The sequence below is a fragment of the Bos mutus genome, chromosome 11 (genome assembly GCF_027580195.1).
Source record: "Bos mutus isolate GX-2022 chromosome 11, NWIPB_WYAK_1.1, whole genome shotgun sequence".
Lineage (NCBI taxonomy): Eukaryota > Metazoa > Chordata > Mammalia > Artiodactyla > Bovidae > Bos > Bos mutus.
In genome coordinates this window covers 80951998-80969633 of record NC_091627.1, presented here as the reverse complement: position 1 = coordinate 80969633, position 17636 = coordinate 80951998, and the positions used below count along the sequence as shown (strand labels likewise).

Genomic DNA, 17636 nt, shown 5'->3' with positions numbered 1-17636 from the left:
CAAGAGCTCTGAGGCATTGAAGAGAGATAAGCACAAAGTACCTGTTGACTGGTGAGTGTTTTCCTGTGACATGGCGGTCATCACAGTTTCCGTGGCTGCATCTCGGACAACTTGCTCCTCACTTTGCAGGAGGGTGAGGACACATTTCCAGAGAGCAAGCGTATCCTGCAGTCCTAAGAAGGCCAAAAAGAATTCAGATTACCTAGGACACAATCTACAGGCTGGCACAAATAACTGCTTCAAATCCGGTACTGAATGAGTTATTCCTTTTTTTGTGGGTATTGCAAGGAAGGGAGACCTGAGAGTCAGATAAAACAGGAACAGTGAGGACCCTAAGGGGGCAGGTTTGGAAATGTCCTTTGGAATAGGAAAGGCTTTTGGAGGCCCCAGGCAAGGCCCTCGGAGAAGGTATGACCTGGCTGACTCAGGCCTAGCTGTCCACAATGACTCATATTTCTCAGGAATGAAACTTTATGCCTCAAGAGTGCTTTGGGGAAACTAGCCAAGTGTTGATCTGAGTGACTGTTTGAGCTTATAAATTCTGAAAGCAAAGTTTCAATCAAAATTGTGCTTTGGGCGGGGGGCGGCAAGAACCGAAAAAAAGCAAAGAGCCACGATATAGGTTGCGCCATGTCCTGACCGCCGCCGCCCCCTGGGCAGGGACCCTGTCAAGTCCACATGCCTGGTGCTGCTGGGGACCCCAGAGAAGGATCAGAGAGCGTCTGCCCTTGAGCGACCGAAGTGGACATCAGGTGGAGAACACATGGTGAGGGGAAGGCAGGGCTGGGAACGCGTGGCTGTGACTCACCACAGAGGCAAGGTCCCTGGGGCTGGTGTAAGGGAGGTGGGCTGCATGAGAGTGGGAAGGGCTGGGGCCTCAGAGGAAGGAGGCATGCTGCCCAGGTGGGGTGGGCCGCCAGGAAGACCTCCACTCACCATCCCCTGCCTGCTTAGTGGGGAACCAACTCTGCCGTGAGAACTCTCCTTATCCTACCCTCTCCCACATCCGTCCACAACTGCCGCCAACGCTTCAGTCATTCTGAGAATAGTAATGGCTCCCTCTGGGGTTTGTGCTCTCTGGTTATAAATCTGGCTTTAAATTTTACTGTCTTTCCTTTTTTTTTTTTGGAGTTGAATATTATTTCATTCATTTTTTTTTTTATTTATGATTTTTACTTTTTTAACTGGAGGATAATTGCTTTCTAATAATACTGTGTTTCTGCTGTACAACAACACAAATCAGCTTAAGGACACATATATCCCCTCCCTCCTGAGCCTCCCCTCCATCCCACTACTCTAGGTGGTCACAGAGCACCAAGCCGAACTCCCTGTATTATATAGCAGCTTCTCCCTAGCTATCTGTTTTACACATGGTAGTATATATATGGGGCTTCCCAGATGGTGACAGTGGTAAAGAACCTGCCTGCCAATGCAAGAGACTTAAGAGATGCTGGTTCAGTCCCTGGGTTGTGACGATACCCTGGAGGAGGGGACGGCAACCCACTCCAGTATTCTTGCCTGGAGAATCCCATAGACAGAAGAGCCTGGTGGGCTACAGTCCATAGGATCGAAAAGAGTTGGGAACAACCGAAGCAACTTAGCATGCACACACACAGTGTATATATGTCAACACTACTCTCTCAAGAATCTATCCATTCTATTTGTTCTCGGGTTTCAAATTTTCCCTTCTTAATATTTTCTTATACCCTGAAAGTCCTCGATCTTTCCTCTTTAGTCCATTTCAATTTTTCTTTCTCCTTAAACAACTCTGGTCTGTCCTTCACTTGTCCCCATGCACTTTTGTCTTCTGCTTCTCAGTTCTGTACCTGTTTTTCATGTTATTGCAGGCCATCAGCTACCACCGACCTCCTTCCTCATTGCCTGTAATGCTCTAACCAGCTCCAGCAATTCATGATGAACTAATGGCTTTTGCCCAGGACTCAATTTCACTCAGGAATTCTACATTATTCCATATACAGTTTCCTGACATGAACTTGGGTTAGAACAGCCGAAGTCACCCGGAAAATGTGCTGCAAAATGATATTATCCTCCCTGGAGAAGTGTCACCAAAGTATATAAACCTTGACTCTTATTCTTCTGGGTCCAAAGATTAAACAAAAATGGTAGCAGCTCCCCTTTTAAGTCCCCCTGTGGGTGAGAAAAAAATGCCTAAAAGTCACTTAGAAGAAAGATTTAAGAAGATACCAAAGACAACTGCTCCTCCGAGAGATCCAGGGACATGAGACACTTGACTGGTCTGAACTCCGATAACACTTAAAATTTGAAACTCACCATCTGAAAAAGCAATTCTCTCTTTTATTCTGAAAATCTTTTCTCCACAACTATACTGAAAGCTCCCTGGATGCAGGCACCATGATTTATTCTCCAGGGTTGGGCATGGAGGAGGAGTATAAAAACAGAATTCCAGTAACGGATGGAAGAGAATCCCAGTGTGGTTAATGTGAGTGTAAGATGGCAGGAGAGGGGCAGGGTCAGTACTGAGACTTGGCTCTGGGTCCTGAGTTTTCCTTTTATGAAACCCTATGTTTAAAACAGAACAAAATGGTTGAATCCCTTCCTTGTTCACCTGAAACTATCACAACATTGCCTCTTAATCAGCTATACCCCGATACAAAATAAAAAGTTAAAAAAAAAAAGAAAAAACAAAACACTACAATCTGAAAAAATATCTTCAAGTGAAAACAAAAACCCCTATGCTTTTTCAATTCTTTTGGATTTCCTAAAGCTTGGTTTTCTCAACCTCCATTGATATGATGCTCTTTCCTAATTATTACTCTTGAATGATAGGGGGTAACAGTGAGGAAAGAGACACGAACATGGACAATATAGTTGGAACTGTACATCCGTCTGATTTCAAAATATCTCTACCTTTCTTTCCCAAAGATGCCTTAAACCTTTTTATTTTTTGGCCATGCTGTGCAGCATGTAGAAACTTCCATCACTGGAGACAGAACCTGTGTCCCCTGTAGTGGAAGCATGGAGTCTTAACCACTGGACCGCCAGGAATCCCAAAGATGCTTTAAACTTAAAACTACTTTCAGTGAAATGAACTAGCAATCTTTCCAGTCACTTAAGCCAGAAACCTGGAAGTCATCCTTGACTGTTCCCTTTAGAGTAACCTCAACACCAAGTCCTGCTGAGTGTCCTTCCTAAATGCCTTCAAGCCTGGCCTTTTCTCCTCCTCAAGGCTACTCTTCACTTTCACCCATTCATTTCTCATCAGGATCACTCTAACAGGCTTCCTGAGAGGGGTGATAGTTAGGCTGTCTTGAAAAACAAAGAGAAGTCAGTCAAGCAGCAGTTTGTTTAGAGAACTGTTCCCTGCTGATGATGTGTGGGGCCTGGGAGCTGGTGAGGAAGAAGAAGTCGCCAGGGCATGGAAGAGGAAGGGCCTTCTGAGCCAGGCTAGAGTATTTAGGTTTCATCCTGAAGGCAATGGGCACCCACTCAAAGGCTTCAAGCAGTGGAGGGAAATGCTCAGATCTGTATTTCAGAAAGACCACAGAGGGCTTTTGGAAGCATAAGGAGAATGGCTTGGGGGACAAGACTAAAAGAAAAGAGGCCAGTTAGGAAGCTGTTGGTGAAAAGTAATTAGAGTAGGAACGGAGAGGATGGGAATATCGTTCAAAGATATAAAGGTACGGTGCATGCTGCCATCTTTCATCTTTCATCCTCCTTTCTTTTGTAACCTAGAGCATCTATTCACATTTTTTTAGTGTATTTGGTACAATGGATGCCGCATCCCTCCCCAACCCCCGCCAGACAGCAGCTCAGTGCACTTACCGAGAATGGGTTGGGGGTTGGTGAGGAAAAATGGTGCAGTGCTGGCAAGAACTTCAGCAGCAGCCAGCCTGGACTCTGTGGGGAGATGATCTCCACAGGAAGAGACAACCAACTGAACCCACTGCTGCAGGTTGGGGGCCACCAAGTCTCTGGTCTGAAAGCACAAAGTGTACGTACATTAATTCAGAAAAGGCAACGTGAGCAGACAGGGAATTAGGGATGAGAACATAGCGTGTACCACACTGGATCTGCAAGTTAGCTCTCAGTGCAGGAGAAAGGAAGAAAGGTTTATCAGCTGCTTTTCCATTCCAACTAGGGAGAAAAAAACAACTCCAGGGAAGGAAATGTGATCCTTCAGTAAGATGGAGTCGCTGTAATGAGAGAACAAGTTCCAGGAGTCTTTTCGGATGCAAATCAGGTTATTAGAACACTGATGTATTTGATAGCTTTGGTAAAGACAAAACTTCTGGGAGAAGACTGTGGCAGTCAATACCTGTTGTCCCCCAAACCAGATTCTCTATCTTTAGTAATAGAAGCCTAGATTTTTTGCCTGGGCATGTGGGTACTCAGCTGAAGACTACATTTCCCAGGTTCCCTTGTGTTGGGGCATAACATGTGTTTAAGTTCTGACTAATAAGATGCCATTAAAAGTGGCATTTGTGCAATTTTAGGTCATATGTAAGGAAACAGGTGTGAACCTCACATCCTGGGTTTCTCCTTCCTGCTAGTTTAATGAAGACAAGGTGATGGGAGCTGCCACAACTATCTGGGACCTTAGAATGGAAGCTATGCTAAGGACAGCAGAACAAGGTAGAAGGGTCTGGGGGGTCAATACTGTCAAGTCACTCTCTGTTTTGGATTGCTTCTTTCTGGTTTAAGCCTCTGTATTTCTGAGTTTCTGTTACATTTTTTCCCCTCTGTTACATTTAAAGCAGCATCCTAACCAACATTATTGTTAAAACAAAACCCTATTGTTGTTTCTTTATCAGTCAGTTCAGTTCAGTCGCTCAGTCGTGTCTCTTTGCGACCACATGAATTGCAGCACGCCAGGCCTCCTTGTCCATCACCAACTCCCGGAGTTCACTCAGACTCACATCCATCGAGTCAGTGATGCCATCCAGCCATCTCATCCTCCGTCGTCCCCTTCTCCTCCTGCCCCCAATCCCTCCCAGCATCAGAGTCTTTTCCAACTCTTCTTTATAGTAACAGCTATATCGAGATATGCACAGCGTATAATTCACCCTTTTAAATACATAGTTCAATGATTTTTAGTACATTCACAGATATGTGTGTACCACCACCACCAGAGTCAATTTTAGAACATTTTAATCAGCAAAAAGAGAAGCCCTGTATCCTTTAGTTATCACCCCCATCCTGTCAGCTCCCCTTCTCCCCAGCCCTAAACCATTAGTCTATTTTCTATCTTTATGGATTTGTCTGTTCTGGACATTTCATATAAACTGAATCATACAGATGGCCAACAGGCACATGAAAAGATGCTCAATACCACTATTAGAGAAATGAAAATCGAAACTACAATGAGGTATCACCTCACACCAATTAGAATGGCTGTCACTAAAAAGTCTACAAATATTAAATGCTGAAGCGGGTGTGGAGAAAAGGGAACCCTCCTATACTGTTGGTAGGAATGTAAATTGGTAAGGCCACTATGTAGAACAATATGGAGGTTCCTCAAAAAACTAAAAATAGAGCTGCCATTGATCCTACAACTCTACTCCTAGCCATATATCAGAAGAAAACTCTAATTCCAAAAGATACACGCACCCCAGTGTGCAGAGCAGCACTATTTACATTAGGCAGGACACGGAAGCAACCTAAGTACCCATCGACTTTATCCATGATAAAGATGTGGTGTATATACACAATAGAATATTACTCAGCCCAGAAAAAGAAAAATGCAATTTGTAGCATCATGGATGGACTTAGAAATTATTATATTAATGAAGTAAGTCAAACAGAGAACGGAGAAGGCAATGGCACCCCACTCCGGTACTCCTGCCTGGAAAATCCCACAGATGGAGGAGCCTGGTGGGCTGCAGTCCATGGAGTTGCTGAGGGTCGGACACGACTGAGCGAGTTCACTTTCACTTTTCACTTTCATGCACTGGAGGAGGAAATGGCAACCCACTCCAGTTTTCTTGCCTGGAGAATCCCAGAGACGGGGGAGCCTGGTGGGCTGCCGTCTCTGGGGTCGCACAGAGTTGGACACGACTGAAGCGACTTAGCAGCAGACAGAGAAAGACAAGTATCATATGATATCACTTACATGTGAAATCTTAAAAAATAACATGAATGGATTATAGAGTCACCCTCATGGACTGTAATCAAATGTGCCCAGAACAAAAGAAGAGAGATGCTAAACACAGTGCTCACAGAATTCTTCTCAAGTTATAACCAAAGTGAAAAATCAACATGAACAATGTTCCTGTAGAAGCTACACACCCGTGCCACAGAGTCTGCCTGTGGGATGATGTATTTTTACTGACACCCTCCAGGAAAATCAGAGAACAGAAATCTAGACCCCAGCACAGGGGAATCAACCTTACCTCGTCACACATCTGCATGTGGTGGGCAATCACTTTGGAGCTGAGTCTCAGAGCTTCACTTTGAATTTCAGACCTAGAAAGGTGAGCCAGAAGACATACCAAAGAAAAAAATCACCCTGAAATTCATATAGTACTGTAAGACAATTACACTTCAATAAATATATAATTATGAAAATAAGTAAAATCAATCATTATATATATATATATATATATATAGGTTTTGCAGACAGTCTGTACTCCATGTGGCTGTGAAGACTGGCAATCTCTACCTCGTGGCTACACAAATGCTTCTGGAAGCAATTACCTTTTGTTAATTAATGGGAAACTCTGACATCATTCTATTGCTTGGGCTGAGAACATAGCCTGAGACTTAGAAAGGAATACAAGACCTGAGTCCTTAGGCCAGGGCTGTGCTCAGGTTCATCACATAAATAACTGACGGGACCATGGGTGGTTCTGAGTTTGCACGGGGAGCACTGGGGCAAACCTTTCATGGGAAGCAATATCCATCGTCCAGATCAGGAACTCCTTTGGGCTGAGATGGACACGGTCCTCTGTCTGAGGGAGCCACTCACTGGGGTCCAGGCAATGGAGAATTTTCAGTATCTATGTGAGCCAGACCCAGGGAAAACAAACAAACACACAAACACCTCAGAAAAAAGCCTTCAGAATCTAAATAAAATAATCACTTGTATGGATAAGGAAGTCTAGCTCTCAGAAAGCTCCCACTGTCTTCTTTTTCCCCCCTTAACAGCTTTGAGAGAACAAGACAGTTGGGAGCAGTAGCATACTGAGATCAGAGGCTAGATGCCATATTCCCAGGTCAGTGCCCTTTCCTTTAAAAAATTTTTTTAAAAATTTCTGACCATACCACTAGGCATATGCAATCTTAGCTCCTGGCCAGGGATCGAACCCACGCCGCCTGCATGGAAGCGTGGAGTCTTGACCACTGGACCACCAGGGAAGTCCCAGTGCCCCTTCCTTTTGATTGTGCTTTCCAGGTAACCATCTGCCCCTAAAGAGCCATGTCAGCAGAGACTTACCTGTTAGCGCACTCTATAGCCAATTTTCAATGCTCTGTCTCCGTGGGCACTGAGTGGCTTACTCTCTCAATCTCTGTCTTTGGTTAATCTCTGTTGGCAATACCATTATCATCAAACACTTTTCTTAGTGCCCTTTCATTGTGCAAACAGAGTCCTTGCCCTTTGGATGCTGAATCTCCTTCCTATCCTGGAGATGCCACACCCAGTCCTGCCTCATGACCTTACTACTTGAGTGGGGCTTGCCAAAGAGTGTGGGGAGAGGAAAGTGTACCCGTCAGTACACGAGCCTTTACCTTGCAGAGGCATTCTGGGTGATTTTCCTTCAGCACCAATGTCAAGAATGTCCCTCCCATATTCCACAGTAAGGGCGGCAGTCCCTTCTCTCCCAGAGCAGAGGCTGCTGTTGAGAACCTTTCCAGCAGGGCTTCCAGTGTGAGCAGGCGCACTTCAGGGAAGGAAGACTCCAACAGCTGAGAGAAGGAGATGGGAACATCCCTGTTCTGCTCTCCAGCCTGGGCTGCTACTGCCCACACTGCAGCGATGGCCAGTTTGGTGAGGCTCTGCAGATACTGGGGCAGGCCTGGCACTGTGTAGGTATAGGGGAACCCTGTTATCAGCTCTGATCCCGAGATGATCCTTCTGACTTCCTCCCAGAAGCCAAGATGCTCCAGAACTAAAAAAACAGAAAGGCAAATTAAAAGAGATGATCACTTTATTTAGGGGTCCACAAAGGACATGGCAGAACATGGAAGGCTCTGGATACTGTGGGCAGAACTACTAAACCTCCGTCCTGAGTAGATTTCATATAAACCATGTAAGAAGTGACAAGGCCACTAAGATTCAGAATTCTGGCCCTGAAGTACTTTCTATTCAGGTAAAATAATTCCCTCCGGGCCACCCCAGGGTCACAGAAGGCATTCGTATCAGAAAATGCATTCCTGGTACCTTTCCCTAACATCCAATACATACAAACTCCATGACCTCTTGTATCACCAAGTCTCAAAGCTGAGCAGGATAAAAGAACGTCTAGTCCAAGCTCCCTGCAGGGGCTAGATCCCCTCAACAGCACCTTTTCTCAGAGGCTCTTGGTGGAACCCAACAGGGACTTGGAGCTCACGAGACAGACTGTTTCACTGTTTAGTAGATCTAATTGTCACAAAGTTGTTTTTGGAGTTTCCACTGAGTGGCCCAATTCTGCATTATCAGGTCCCCAGCAAGCCCTTTAGGCATCTGAATAGTTCTTGTATCCCATCTGTGTTCTCCACGTGAAACACTCCTACTGCCTTCAACTAGTTCCAGATGATGGGGTCCACCCTCTCTCACTATTCTGAGCCCCCTTCCTTTGGACACGCTTCACCCCCTCTTCAGGCAGGGCCCCAGAGAAGGGAACACGGCTCCCTCGTGGTCTGAGCACAAGGATTGCTACTTTCCCTATTCTGACATGAGGTTGCTGCAGTTGTATGACACTGGTGACTCATGTGGACCATGAAGTCAACTGAAACTGCAGGCTTTTCTTTTTCACATGGTCTGCTGACCGTGATGCGTCACCATCTCCCACTTTGTACTCAGGACTCAGATCAAGACTTCTTTTCTTTGTTTATTTGCTTTAAACCCCAATGGATACCTGTTAAATTTTATCTCCCTGTTGTAATTTTGTACCCTGCCTTTTAGATTGCCAAGATCTTTTTGTAGCCTCAGTTCTGATCACAAATACTTACTATCTGCTTACTGTGTGCTGGGTGCTAAGTAAAATAAGAACACTGCCTTTAGGGAGTTTAGTATTTTAGTTGGAGAAAGAGAAATGAATGACTAGGTGATTCCAATATAGTAGTGGAAGTCTTAAAGAGGAAGAAAGACGAAAATGCATTGGAACCGCCAAAGGTTCAAAGGCATAACATGGAATGGACCATGTGGGGAACAATAGGCAGTTTGATCTCAGCACAGAATTCAAGGTGGGGAACACAGTGACTAGAAAGCAACGTGGCCAGGATGTAGAGAACCTCCTAGGCCACGTGAAGGAACCTACACATTCTTCTGCAGCGAAGGGGATGCCACTGAGGGGTTATTTTAAGCAACAAGATCAAGTGCACATGTTCACTGAACTGTTTTTATTGCTAAGAGGGCAATATTAGAAGCAAAGAGACAAGCTAAACAACTGCTGCGGTCGTGGAGGAGAGAAAGGATGAAGTAAGGAAGAGAAAGGGAGAAGATGTATTTTACCTGCTGCCAAAAAAGCTTCAAAACTGATGGGAGGATAAAAACAACTATGAAAATGGCAAAATGCTTGGTGCCCTAAAATCACTAGGGAAGGGCTGGTAACTCCTGAGTATTAATGTGCCAGGCACTATAAAATATCACATACCCATCTTTTAATGAATGAATAATAATTACATTTAGAATTGGTGGCTCAGACGGTAAAGAATCTGCCTGGAATGCGGGAGACCCAGGTTCAATTGTGGGTCGGAAAGATCCCTTTGAGAAGGAAATGGCAGAGGAGCCTGATGGGCTATAGTCTGAGGGGTCACAAAGAGCTGGACACAACTGAATCTTTGTCTTCTTAGAGTTGACACTAGTTGAGTATTAGTCTAAGCACTTTAATAAGTACTAACTCATTTAATGAAATAGGCACTATTATGATTCCTTGGTATTTTACAGATGAGGAAACAGAGGTTAAGTTACTTGCCCATGGTCACACAGGAAATAGTAGGTAAAGGAAATACAAAAGACATAAGAATGACCAAAAGGAATGCAACATACACTTACTTTCTATTAGAAGAAGTAAAAAAAAAAAAGAAAAAAGTGGTGGGGGAGCTTTCAGGAGGGAACACAATTTAAGATGGGCATTGAGGCTGCCCAGAGGTGCCTGCCTGGAAGAGGAAAGGGCAGTTGCTGGGGTGAGAGAGCTGGGAGAGGGTAGATAAAGGGAGGCAGGCAGATGCTTCACTGAATTAACCCATCAACAGAGGAGCAGCAGCGGAGGTTCCGTCAGAGTGACAAGCTAGGAAACTATCAGATGACATTCACGTAGGTGCTTTCTCTAAACCGCTGGTTAGAAATACTCTTTGTTCTGCAGAAAGACCCAGCGAGGGATCCTAAAGCAGAGTTTCTCAAACTTGAGTGAGCATCAGAACCACCTGGAGGACTTGTTAAACCACAGAGCACTGCTTGGGCCTCACCCCCAAAGTTTCTGATCCAGGATGGTTGGGGCGGGTACCAGGAATCTGAATGTCCAACAAGTTCCCAACTGCTGCTGCTGCTGCTGCCAGGTACTTCGAAAATCACTGCCTTCAGGTGATGGCTCTTAACCAGAAGTTATTAAAACCACACATGCCCTGATCCCATCTTTGTAGACTCCAATTCGGTTGGTTTGGAATTAGCCAACAGGTAATTCTGCTCTGTCCCCCAGCAGAGAACCACACTCCTAAGCTATGACTTTCATAGGGGTTCACAGGGTTTGGGGGGGGCACGGTGGGTAGATATGGGCTGCAGTTCCATAGAGCACAGCTGATTCCAGCCCAGTACTTCACCATAGTGAAGAACTAGAAAATTCACTGCCCGCATTTTCTGTTATCAATAAAAACATCAAAGGAGGGGAAATCACCAAGAATTCAAAAGAATGAATAAGCTCTAGAAAGGTCCCTCACAGGCAGGCTTTCTACACTGGGTCATTATATACATGTTCTGTTCCAGCTCCTAGTCCACCAGACTCCTCTGTCCATGGAATTCTCCAGGCAAGAATACTGGAGCAGGTTGCTATTTCCTCCTGCAGGGGATCTTCCCCACCCAGGGATGGAACGCGTGTCTCCTGAGTTTCCTGCATTGGCAGGCGGATTCTTTACCACTTTCCTGCTGTGCCTGGGAAGCCTCTAGCGTACAGCAGGACATTACAAAGACCAGGCTCGGCTCTCCTGGAGCTCCCCTTTAAATGGGAACACCCTCTCCACCTGTGTCAAAATGAGGGGGCCTCTGGGTAGAACAGGAGGTTGGGATTAGAAATGCAAGCAGCAATGTTGCCTTCCTCTCTAGAGCTGCGGTTTCTCAGCCTGGGAAGTACATTAAATTTATCTGGAGAGCTTTAGAAAAACACTTATGTCAGGGGACACTTGACTGCATCTCTAGGGCGAGCCTGGTTTCAAGGTGACCCAAATGATGCCACTGTGCAGCTGGGGTCACAGTTACTGCTTCGTGGACATAGAAAAGCTCAAGTTAGTACTTTGATGGCACTTGGTTCTTCAGTCTGAGGTCTGACAACCCTCTTTTCTAGAAGACAAATTTTCTACTTGCAATTTCAATTTTGCTGGCTTTGGGTGCCTCCTTTCTATCTTTCTTGGAAAGCCAAGTGTTCCAGTGGAAGAATTAAGTGCCTCTCCTTTAATGGCCCCATCTGATTTTTCATTAATTAGATGATTTTTGTAAACTCTTGTTCATTGGAGTTTTTTCCAGCCCTACTCATTTGGAATTGCTGGATTTTCCCAACAATGTAGTCATTTTAGTCACCCAAGTATGTGTGACTGATTCTAAACATCCAATATGATTTCAGTTTTGAAAAGAACTTTTTTTATCTTCTTTAGACCAAGTATATTTCTAACCTTCACAGGAATGGCTAAATGGCTGGATTCACTTGGAAAGACAATCCTTCCTGCTGTGCTCTGTCCTGGTTCAATGGAGAAATAATTCCCAAGCTTGGAATTCAAGAACCAATCAAAAATCAAAACAATGTGACAAGCTGGTATAAGTTGCCAACATTTTATTTGGTAAAGAAAGGATGTTAAAAAATCTACTAGCTGTCATTATTCCATGAAAAAAAGGCTATCTGAACAATAAAAAAGTCATAGACTTCCAGGGTCATCATAAAGGACATTCTTGGGAGAAATGTGGTTTTAAGAAATATTTGCTTAGTTGTCATTCTGCTGTAGTTTTATGGTGAAAATATCACCAGGGAGCAGCATTAGGGAACTGCAGCCTTGGAGAAGGTGATGGAAGTTTCCTGAGGTTGATCCATCTGGAGAGCAAGCCCAACCTGAACAGAGGTTTCCTAGAGAGGAACGGGGGGCCTCTGTCAATCCCTCAGGATGGCAAGCAGAGTGTCCATGAGAAGGAGCACAGTGTTCCATTCACACAATTCCCTCTGGGAGTCTCAGATGTGCTATTTTAGCAGTTTTGGTTCTTTAGGAAATTGTAGATTTCAGTGTTATGTCTGAAACTTGATTGCTAAATTAAGTGGATTTCAAAGCTGCCATTCCCTAACCAACCAAGGTAGGGCGCTGACATCAATCCAGGCTGTGAATACAGGATTTAAAAGCAGCACTACCTAGAGTGGAACTAGAACCAGAGATCAAATTGCTAGCATCCACTGGATCATAGAAAAAGCAAGGGAATTCAAAAACCCATTTACTTCTGCTTCAATGACTATACTAAAGCCTTTAACTGTGTGGATCACAACAAACTGCAGAAGATATTTCAAGAGGTGAGAATACCAGACCTCCTTACCTGTTTCCTGAAAAACCTGTGTACAGGACAAGAAGCAACAGTTAGAACCAGACATGGAACAACCAATTGGTTCAAAATTGAGAAAGGAGTACGTCAAGGCCAAATATCATCACCCTGCTTATTGAACTTGTATGCAGAGTGAATGAAGTGAAGTGAAAGTTTCTCAGTCGTATTCTACTCTTTGTGACCCCATGGATTATACAGTCCATGGAATTCTTCAGGCCAGAATACTGGAGTGGGTAGCCTTTCCCTTCCCTAGGGGATCTTCCCAACCCAGGGATCAAACCCAGGTCTCCCCCATTGCAGGTGAATTCTTTACCAGCTGAGCTACAAGGGAAGCCCAAGAATACAGGAGTGGGTAGCCTATCCCTTCTCCAGTGGATCTTCCCAACCCAGAAATCGAACCGGGATTGCATTGCAGGCAGATTCTTTACCAACTGAGCTATCAGGGACATCACATGAAATGCTAGGCTGGATGTTTCACAAGCTGGAATCAAGATTGCCACGAGAAATATCAACAACCTCAGATATGCAGATACCACTCCAATGGCATAAACTGAAGAGGAATAAAGAGCCTCTTGATGAAGGTGAAAGAGGAGAGTGAAAAAGCTGCCTTAAAGCTTAACATTCAAAAAACAAAGATCATGGTATCTGGTCCCATCACTTCATGGCAAATAGATGGGGAAACAATGAAAACAGTGACAGATTTTATTTTCTTGGGCTCCAAAATCACTGCAGATGGTGACTGCAGCCACAAAATTAAAAGACCCCTTGGAAGAAAAGCTATGACAAATCTAGACAGTGTATTAAAAAGCAGAGACATCACTTTGCTGACAAAGGTCTATCTAGTCAAAGCTATGGTTTTTCCAGTGGTCATGTATGGATGCGAGAGTTGGACCATAAAGAAGGCTGAATGCCACAGAATTGATGCTTTCTAATTGTGGTGCTTGAGAAGACTCTTGAGAGTTCCTTGAACAGCAAGGAGATCAAACTAGTCAATCCTCAAGGAAATCAACTCTGAATATTCACTGGAAGGACTGGTGCTGAAGCTCAAGCTCCAATACTTTGGCCACCTGATGCAGAGAGCTGACTCACCGGAAAAGACCCTGATGCTGGGAATGATGGAGAGCAAGAGGAGAAGGGGATGACAGAGGATGAGACGGCTGGATGGCATCACTGACTCAATGGACATGAGTTTGAGCAAACTCAGGGAGATAGTGTAGGACAGGGAAGCCTGGCGTGCTGCAGTTCATGCAGCACAAAGAATGGGACACAACTTAGTGACTGAACAACAGCCTCGAGCAAGGTCAGCATCCTAGTTCCCAAATCCTGGTTTATTATTTAGGGAAGTCTATCTCCTCCTAGAGGAGTAGCACAGCCTGAAAGGGCAGGCCTGCTGGTCATTTATTCCTGATTTTCTGAGCTACTGGTACAGGTTTGTTTAAAAAAAAAAAATCAACATAATCTGAAAAGATTCATGATAATCTAAACAGCTTTAATAAGAACATTCTGAAAAACAATGTGGGTGATATCATTACCACATAATTATGGACACAGTGGAGGTTCACCTAAGAGCATTTAATTTAGGTAAATTTAACTCTTAAGTACTCAGCAAACAGAGAGAAAGAGAGAGACTGAAAAATAACAATTAAAAGAGAGGGCAGTTTCATCTGACGTTCCAGTCACTGAGCACATCCCCAGAAGGGTGGTGGTGCTGTTGCCTCAGACCAGTGAGTCTCAAACTTTGGGGCACTCACCTCCGGAGCTCCTGATTAGTGGTCTGGGACAGCCCACCCGCCCATCCCCCAACCACAATCTAACAAGTCCTGGGCGATGCTGCTGCTACTGCTGATGATGCAGGGACCACACTTTAAGAACCGCTACTCAGACCATCTGAGATCATCCGTGCTTCTCACAGCATAAACATCTTGCTGTGCCGAACGTGTATAATTCCAGTGTTTTATGGTATTTGTTTTTGTACACCATGGCTGCTAATCATATGCCAACCCCTTCATCTAGTGCTTAACCTAAGAGTTCCTGAATATTATACAGTTCCTGGCTGTCATTGTTACTGACCCAAACTAAGACAGCCTCATTGCTTTGTGCTGAGCTGGCCAAAATCACAAGGGCCAGAGGGAGTAAGGGTAAGGGTCCAAAGTGAGAGTTTTCTTGGCCGCAGCTGAGATGGTTACAGGAGAAGCTAAAGCCCCAGTAATCCCAGCATTCTACTAATAAGCAGCAGTCAGAATCCATAAAGGGGGAAGTAAGTCACTTATTGGGGATACCACATAAATGACAGCGATATTGATTGTCCCACTATGCTGGTCACTTGCCACTGAGCCGCAGAAGGTTCTTCATTCTGCCTGACCTTTCACATGCTGTTCCCTCTACCTTGAATAAATGAATGAATGAACAAATGAATGAACTTCTCTTTCATATACTGTAACAGTTCTGAATGCTCTGATACCATTTGGTCAAAAAAAGTTTGTAGAAATTTCCCCAATTCCCCTGGTCCCCAGAGTCTCCACCCTCCTTAAAGAAATGAAGAGTGAGGAAATACGAAGCAGATTTTACTTATAAGGCTTCGTGAGATGGGTAGCTTTTTCTGTTTCAAAGAGCTGTAGCTCTGGTCAGAGAGATCTGTAATCAGATCCAACAAAAGTTCTTATCTGGAACAGTTGATAAACGGGTTCTAAAAATAATCACAGATGATAACTTGTACATTCTGTGAATGTTAATGTCCTGTTACGAAACTTCTCAGTTAAAAAAAAAAATTATATTTGGAGAGAGAAGGAAACCATAGGAACTACAACAACAACAGTTCAACAATAAAAAAATCAACTGATTTAATAAATCTTGGCTGCTTCTTATCAAAGGGAAATTCCATTCTTCTATTTAATCCTTTGCCGCTCCCAGTAAACAGCAATTCTGACCTGAGGGGCCCTTCCAGTTACAAACACGGAGAATAACCTGGTGGAAGGGTCTGGGGACTAACTTTGTCTAGAGAAACAGAACTAGTTGTTTCTTTGCTGCCTACTTTTGTTTCCAGGTCTCCAAACCCCTCCTGCCTGAGGCATTAAGTATGGCCCCTGACACAAAGTATTTCCTTACTTTGTACTTCCTCACTCCTTACTTCTCTAAGAAGGACTGAACGGCATCACTGACTTGATGGACATGAGTATGAGCAAGCTCCGGGAGTTGGTGAAGGACAGGGAAGCTTGGTGTGCTGCAGTTACTGGGGTTAGACACAACTGAGTGACTGAACTGACCGACTGACACACACCCCTTTGAAAACATTCCCCACTTCCCTTGCCCCAGCATAGGCTAGAAGCATATTTTAAGAATTCCTTATCTGCTGTTAAGGAAGGAGGATGTGCTTCTGAGAATACTATTTGAAGACTCTCCGTCAACCCACAAAATAAGAAGAGTCCCTGTGGTTTGGGAGACAGGGATCCATAAGAGCTCTGAAGGAATTTGGGTCGGCTGAAAATGAGCTCATCAGGCCCTGGGTGGGACCAGCAGTTTTTACTTCTTGTCTCCACCCACCATCCCATCCCTGGCTCTGCCCAACACTGGGAGGAAGTCAGGAAATACTTGCGGATAAACACATGACAACCCAAAGACACAAACATAAAATTACCTCTAAGCCTACACTGCTTTGGGTTCTTTGTCAGCGAATTGCTCCTAAGGACAAGATTGGGAAATCAGAAACTTCCTTATCACACCTTCAGTGAGTTCAGTCGCTCCATCATGTCCGACTCTTTGCGACCCCATGGACTGCAGTACCCCCATTTAATTTAACCTTTTCCCCCACAAAGGACCTCAGGGTTCTCTTCCACCCTTAGGCAATGAGGTTCAGTGCCAAAACAACTTAAGAGGCTTGGTAGCTGTCTGAGAAGATTCCCTTAAATAACTGGGGCTTACCTCTGTTGTCTCACCTGTAATGAAAGACCAGGACCATGAGTCAGTTCCCTGCCAGCACTACAGGCTACCGTTCTGGGAGAAACAGACTCTAAGACTGAAGAGGTTCCTGGCACCAATGGGTTACATCAGCTCCTCTGGGAATGCTGCTGCAAGGTACAGTTGACAGCTGGCAAATCCAACAGTCTGGTTGGACTGGGAATTCGATTTAAGGTGAAGTGTGGCAATTAAATAAGGTAAAGGGAGCAATTATGTAAATTCTGCCGGATGGGCAATAGAGGTGAGTCTGGGAGTAAGCATACTTGGCCATGGGACCAGCAGAAGCTCTGTGTTCTATTATGGATGAGATGGCCATTCATTTCTTTGTTCCTGCCATCAATTTTACTTCCTCACAGCTCTTTTTCTTCCAGTGTTGGACTTTTCCTTTTCATGGAGTTCTAACAATTTTTTTTCATGTGACCTTCCCTTCAATCCTCCGAAGGTATTATCCCTACTTAACAACTGAGGAACTAAGAGGTTTCCAAACAAAGTGATGAAAGTGATTTCTGCTTTAGCCCATGAAAGTCTACAGAAATTACCCTTTGCCATGAACAACTAGAAAAGTAGACAAATGTATGTATGAAATTATTGTTTTTAAGCATCAGACATGAGTAGTATATTTCCCTGAGAGAAGGAAACAAACAAGGTAAGCCTTACAGTTCCCTGGAATACTACCTAGAGACAACCCCAGCACAGAGAGGGGAACCCAGAGCCCAGAGATCCTGCTGAGCCAAAGCAGCTGGACATTCATATGAAAAAATAAAAAAGAGAA

The 17636-nt window shown here is 44.4% G+C and overlaps 1 protein-coding gene across 6 annotated transcripts in view; it reads right to left on the bottom strand.

Annotated features, from left to right (window-relative positions):
* The window catches only part of THADA (THADA armadillo repeat containing), a 335542-nt gene that overhangs the window by 51637 nt on the left and 266269 nt on the right, over positions 1-17636 (bottom strand). For all 6 annotated transcript variants that reach the window (XM_070379666.1, XM_070379662.1, XM_070379664.1 and 3 more), the window contains 5 exons: positions 7708-8087; positions 6859-6977; positions 6372-6444; positions 3805-3958; positions 42-173 (listed from right to left, as the gene is read on the bottom strand). In XM_070379666.1, coding sequence (XP_070235767.1) covers positions 42-173; positions 3805-3958; positions 6372-6444; positions 6859-6977; positions 7708-8087 — 858 coding nt within the window. The remainder of the gene's footprint in view (positions 1-41; positions 174-3804; positions 3959-6371; positions 6445-6858; positions 6978-7707; positions 8088-17636) is intronic.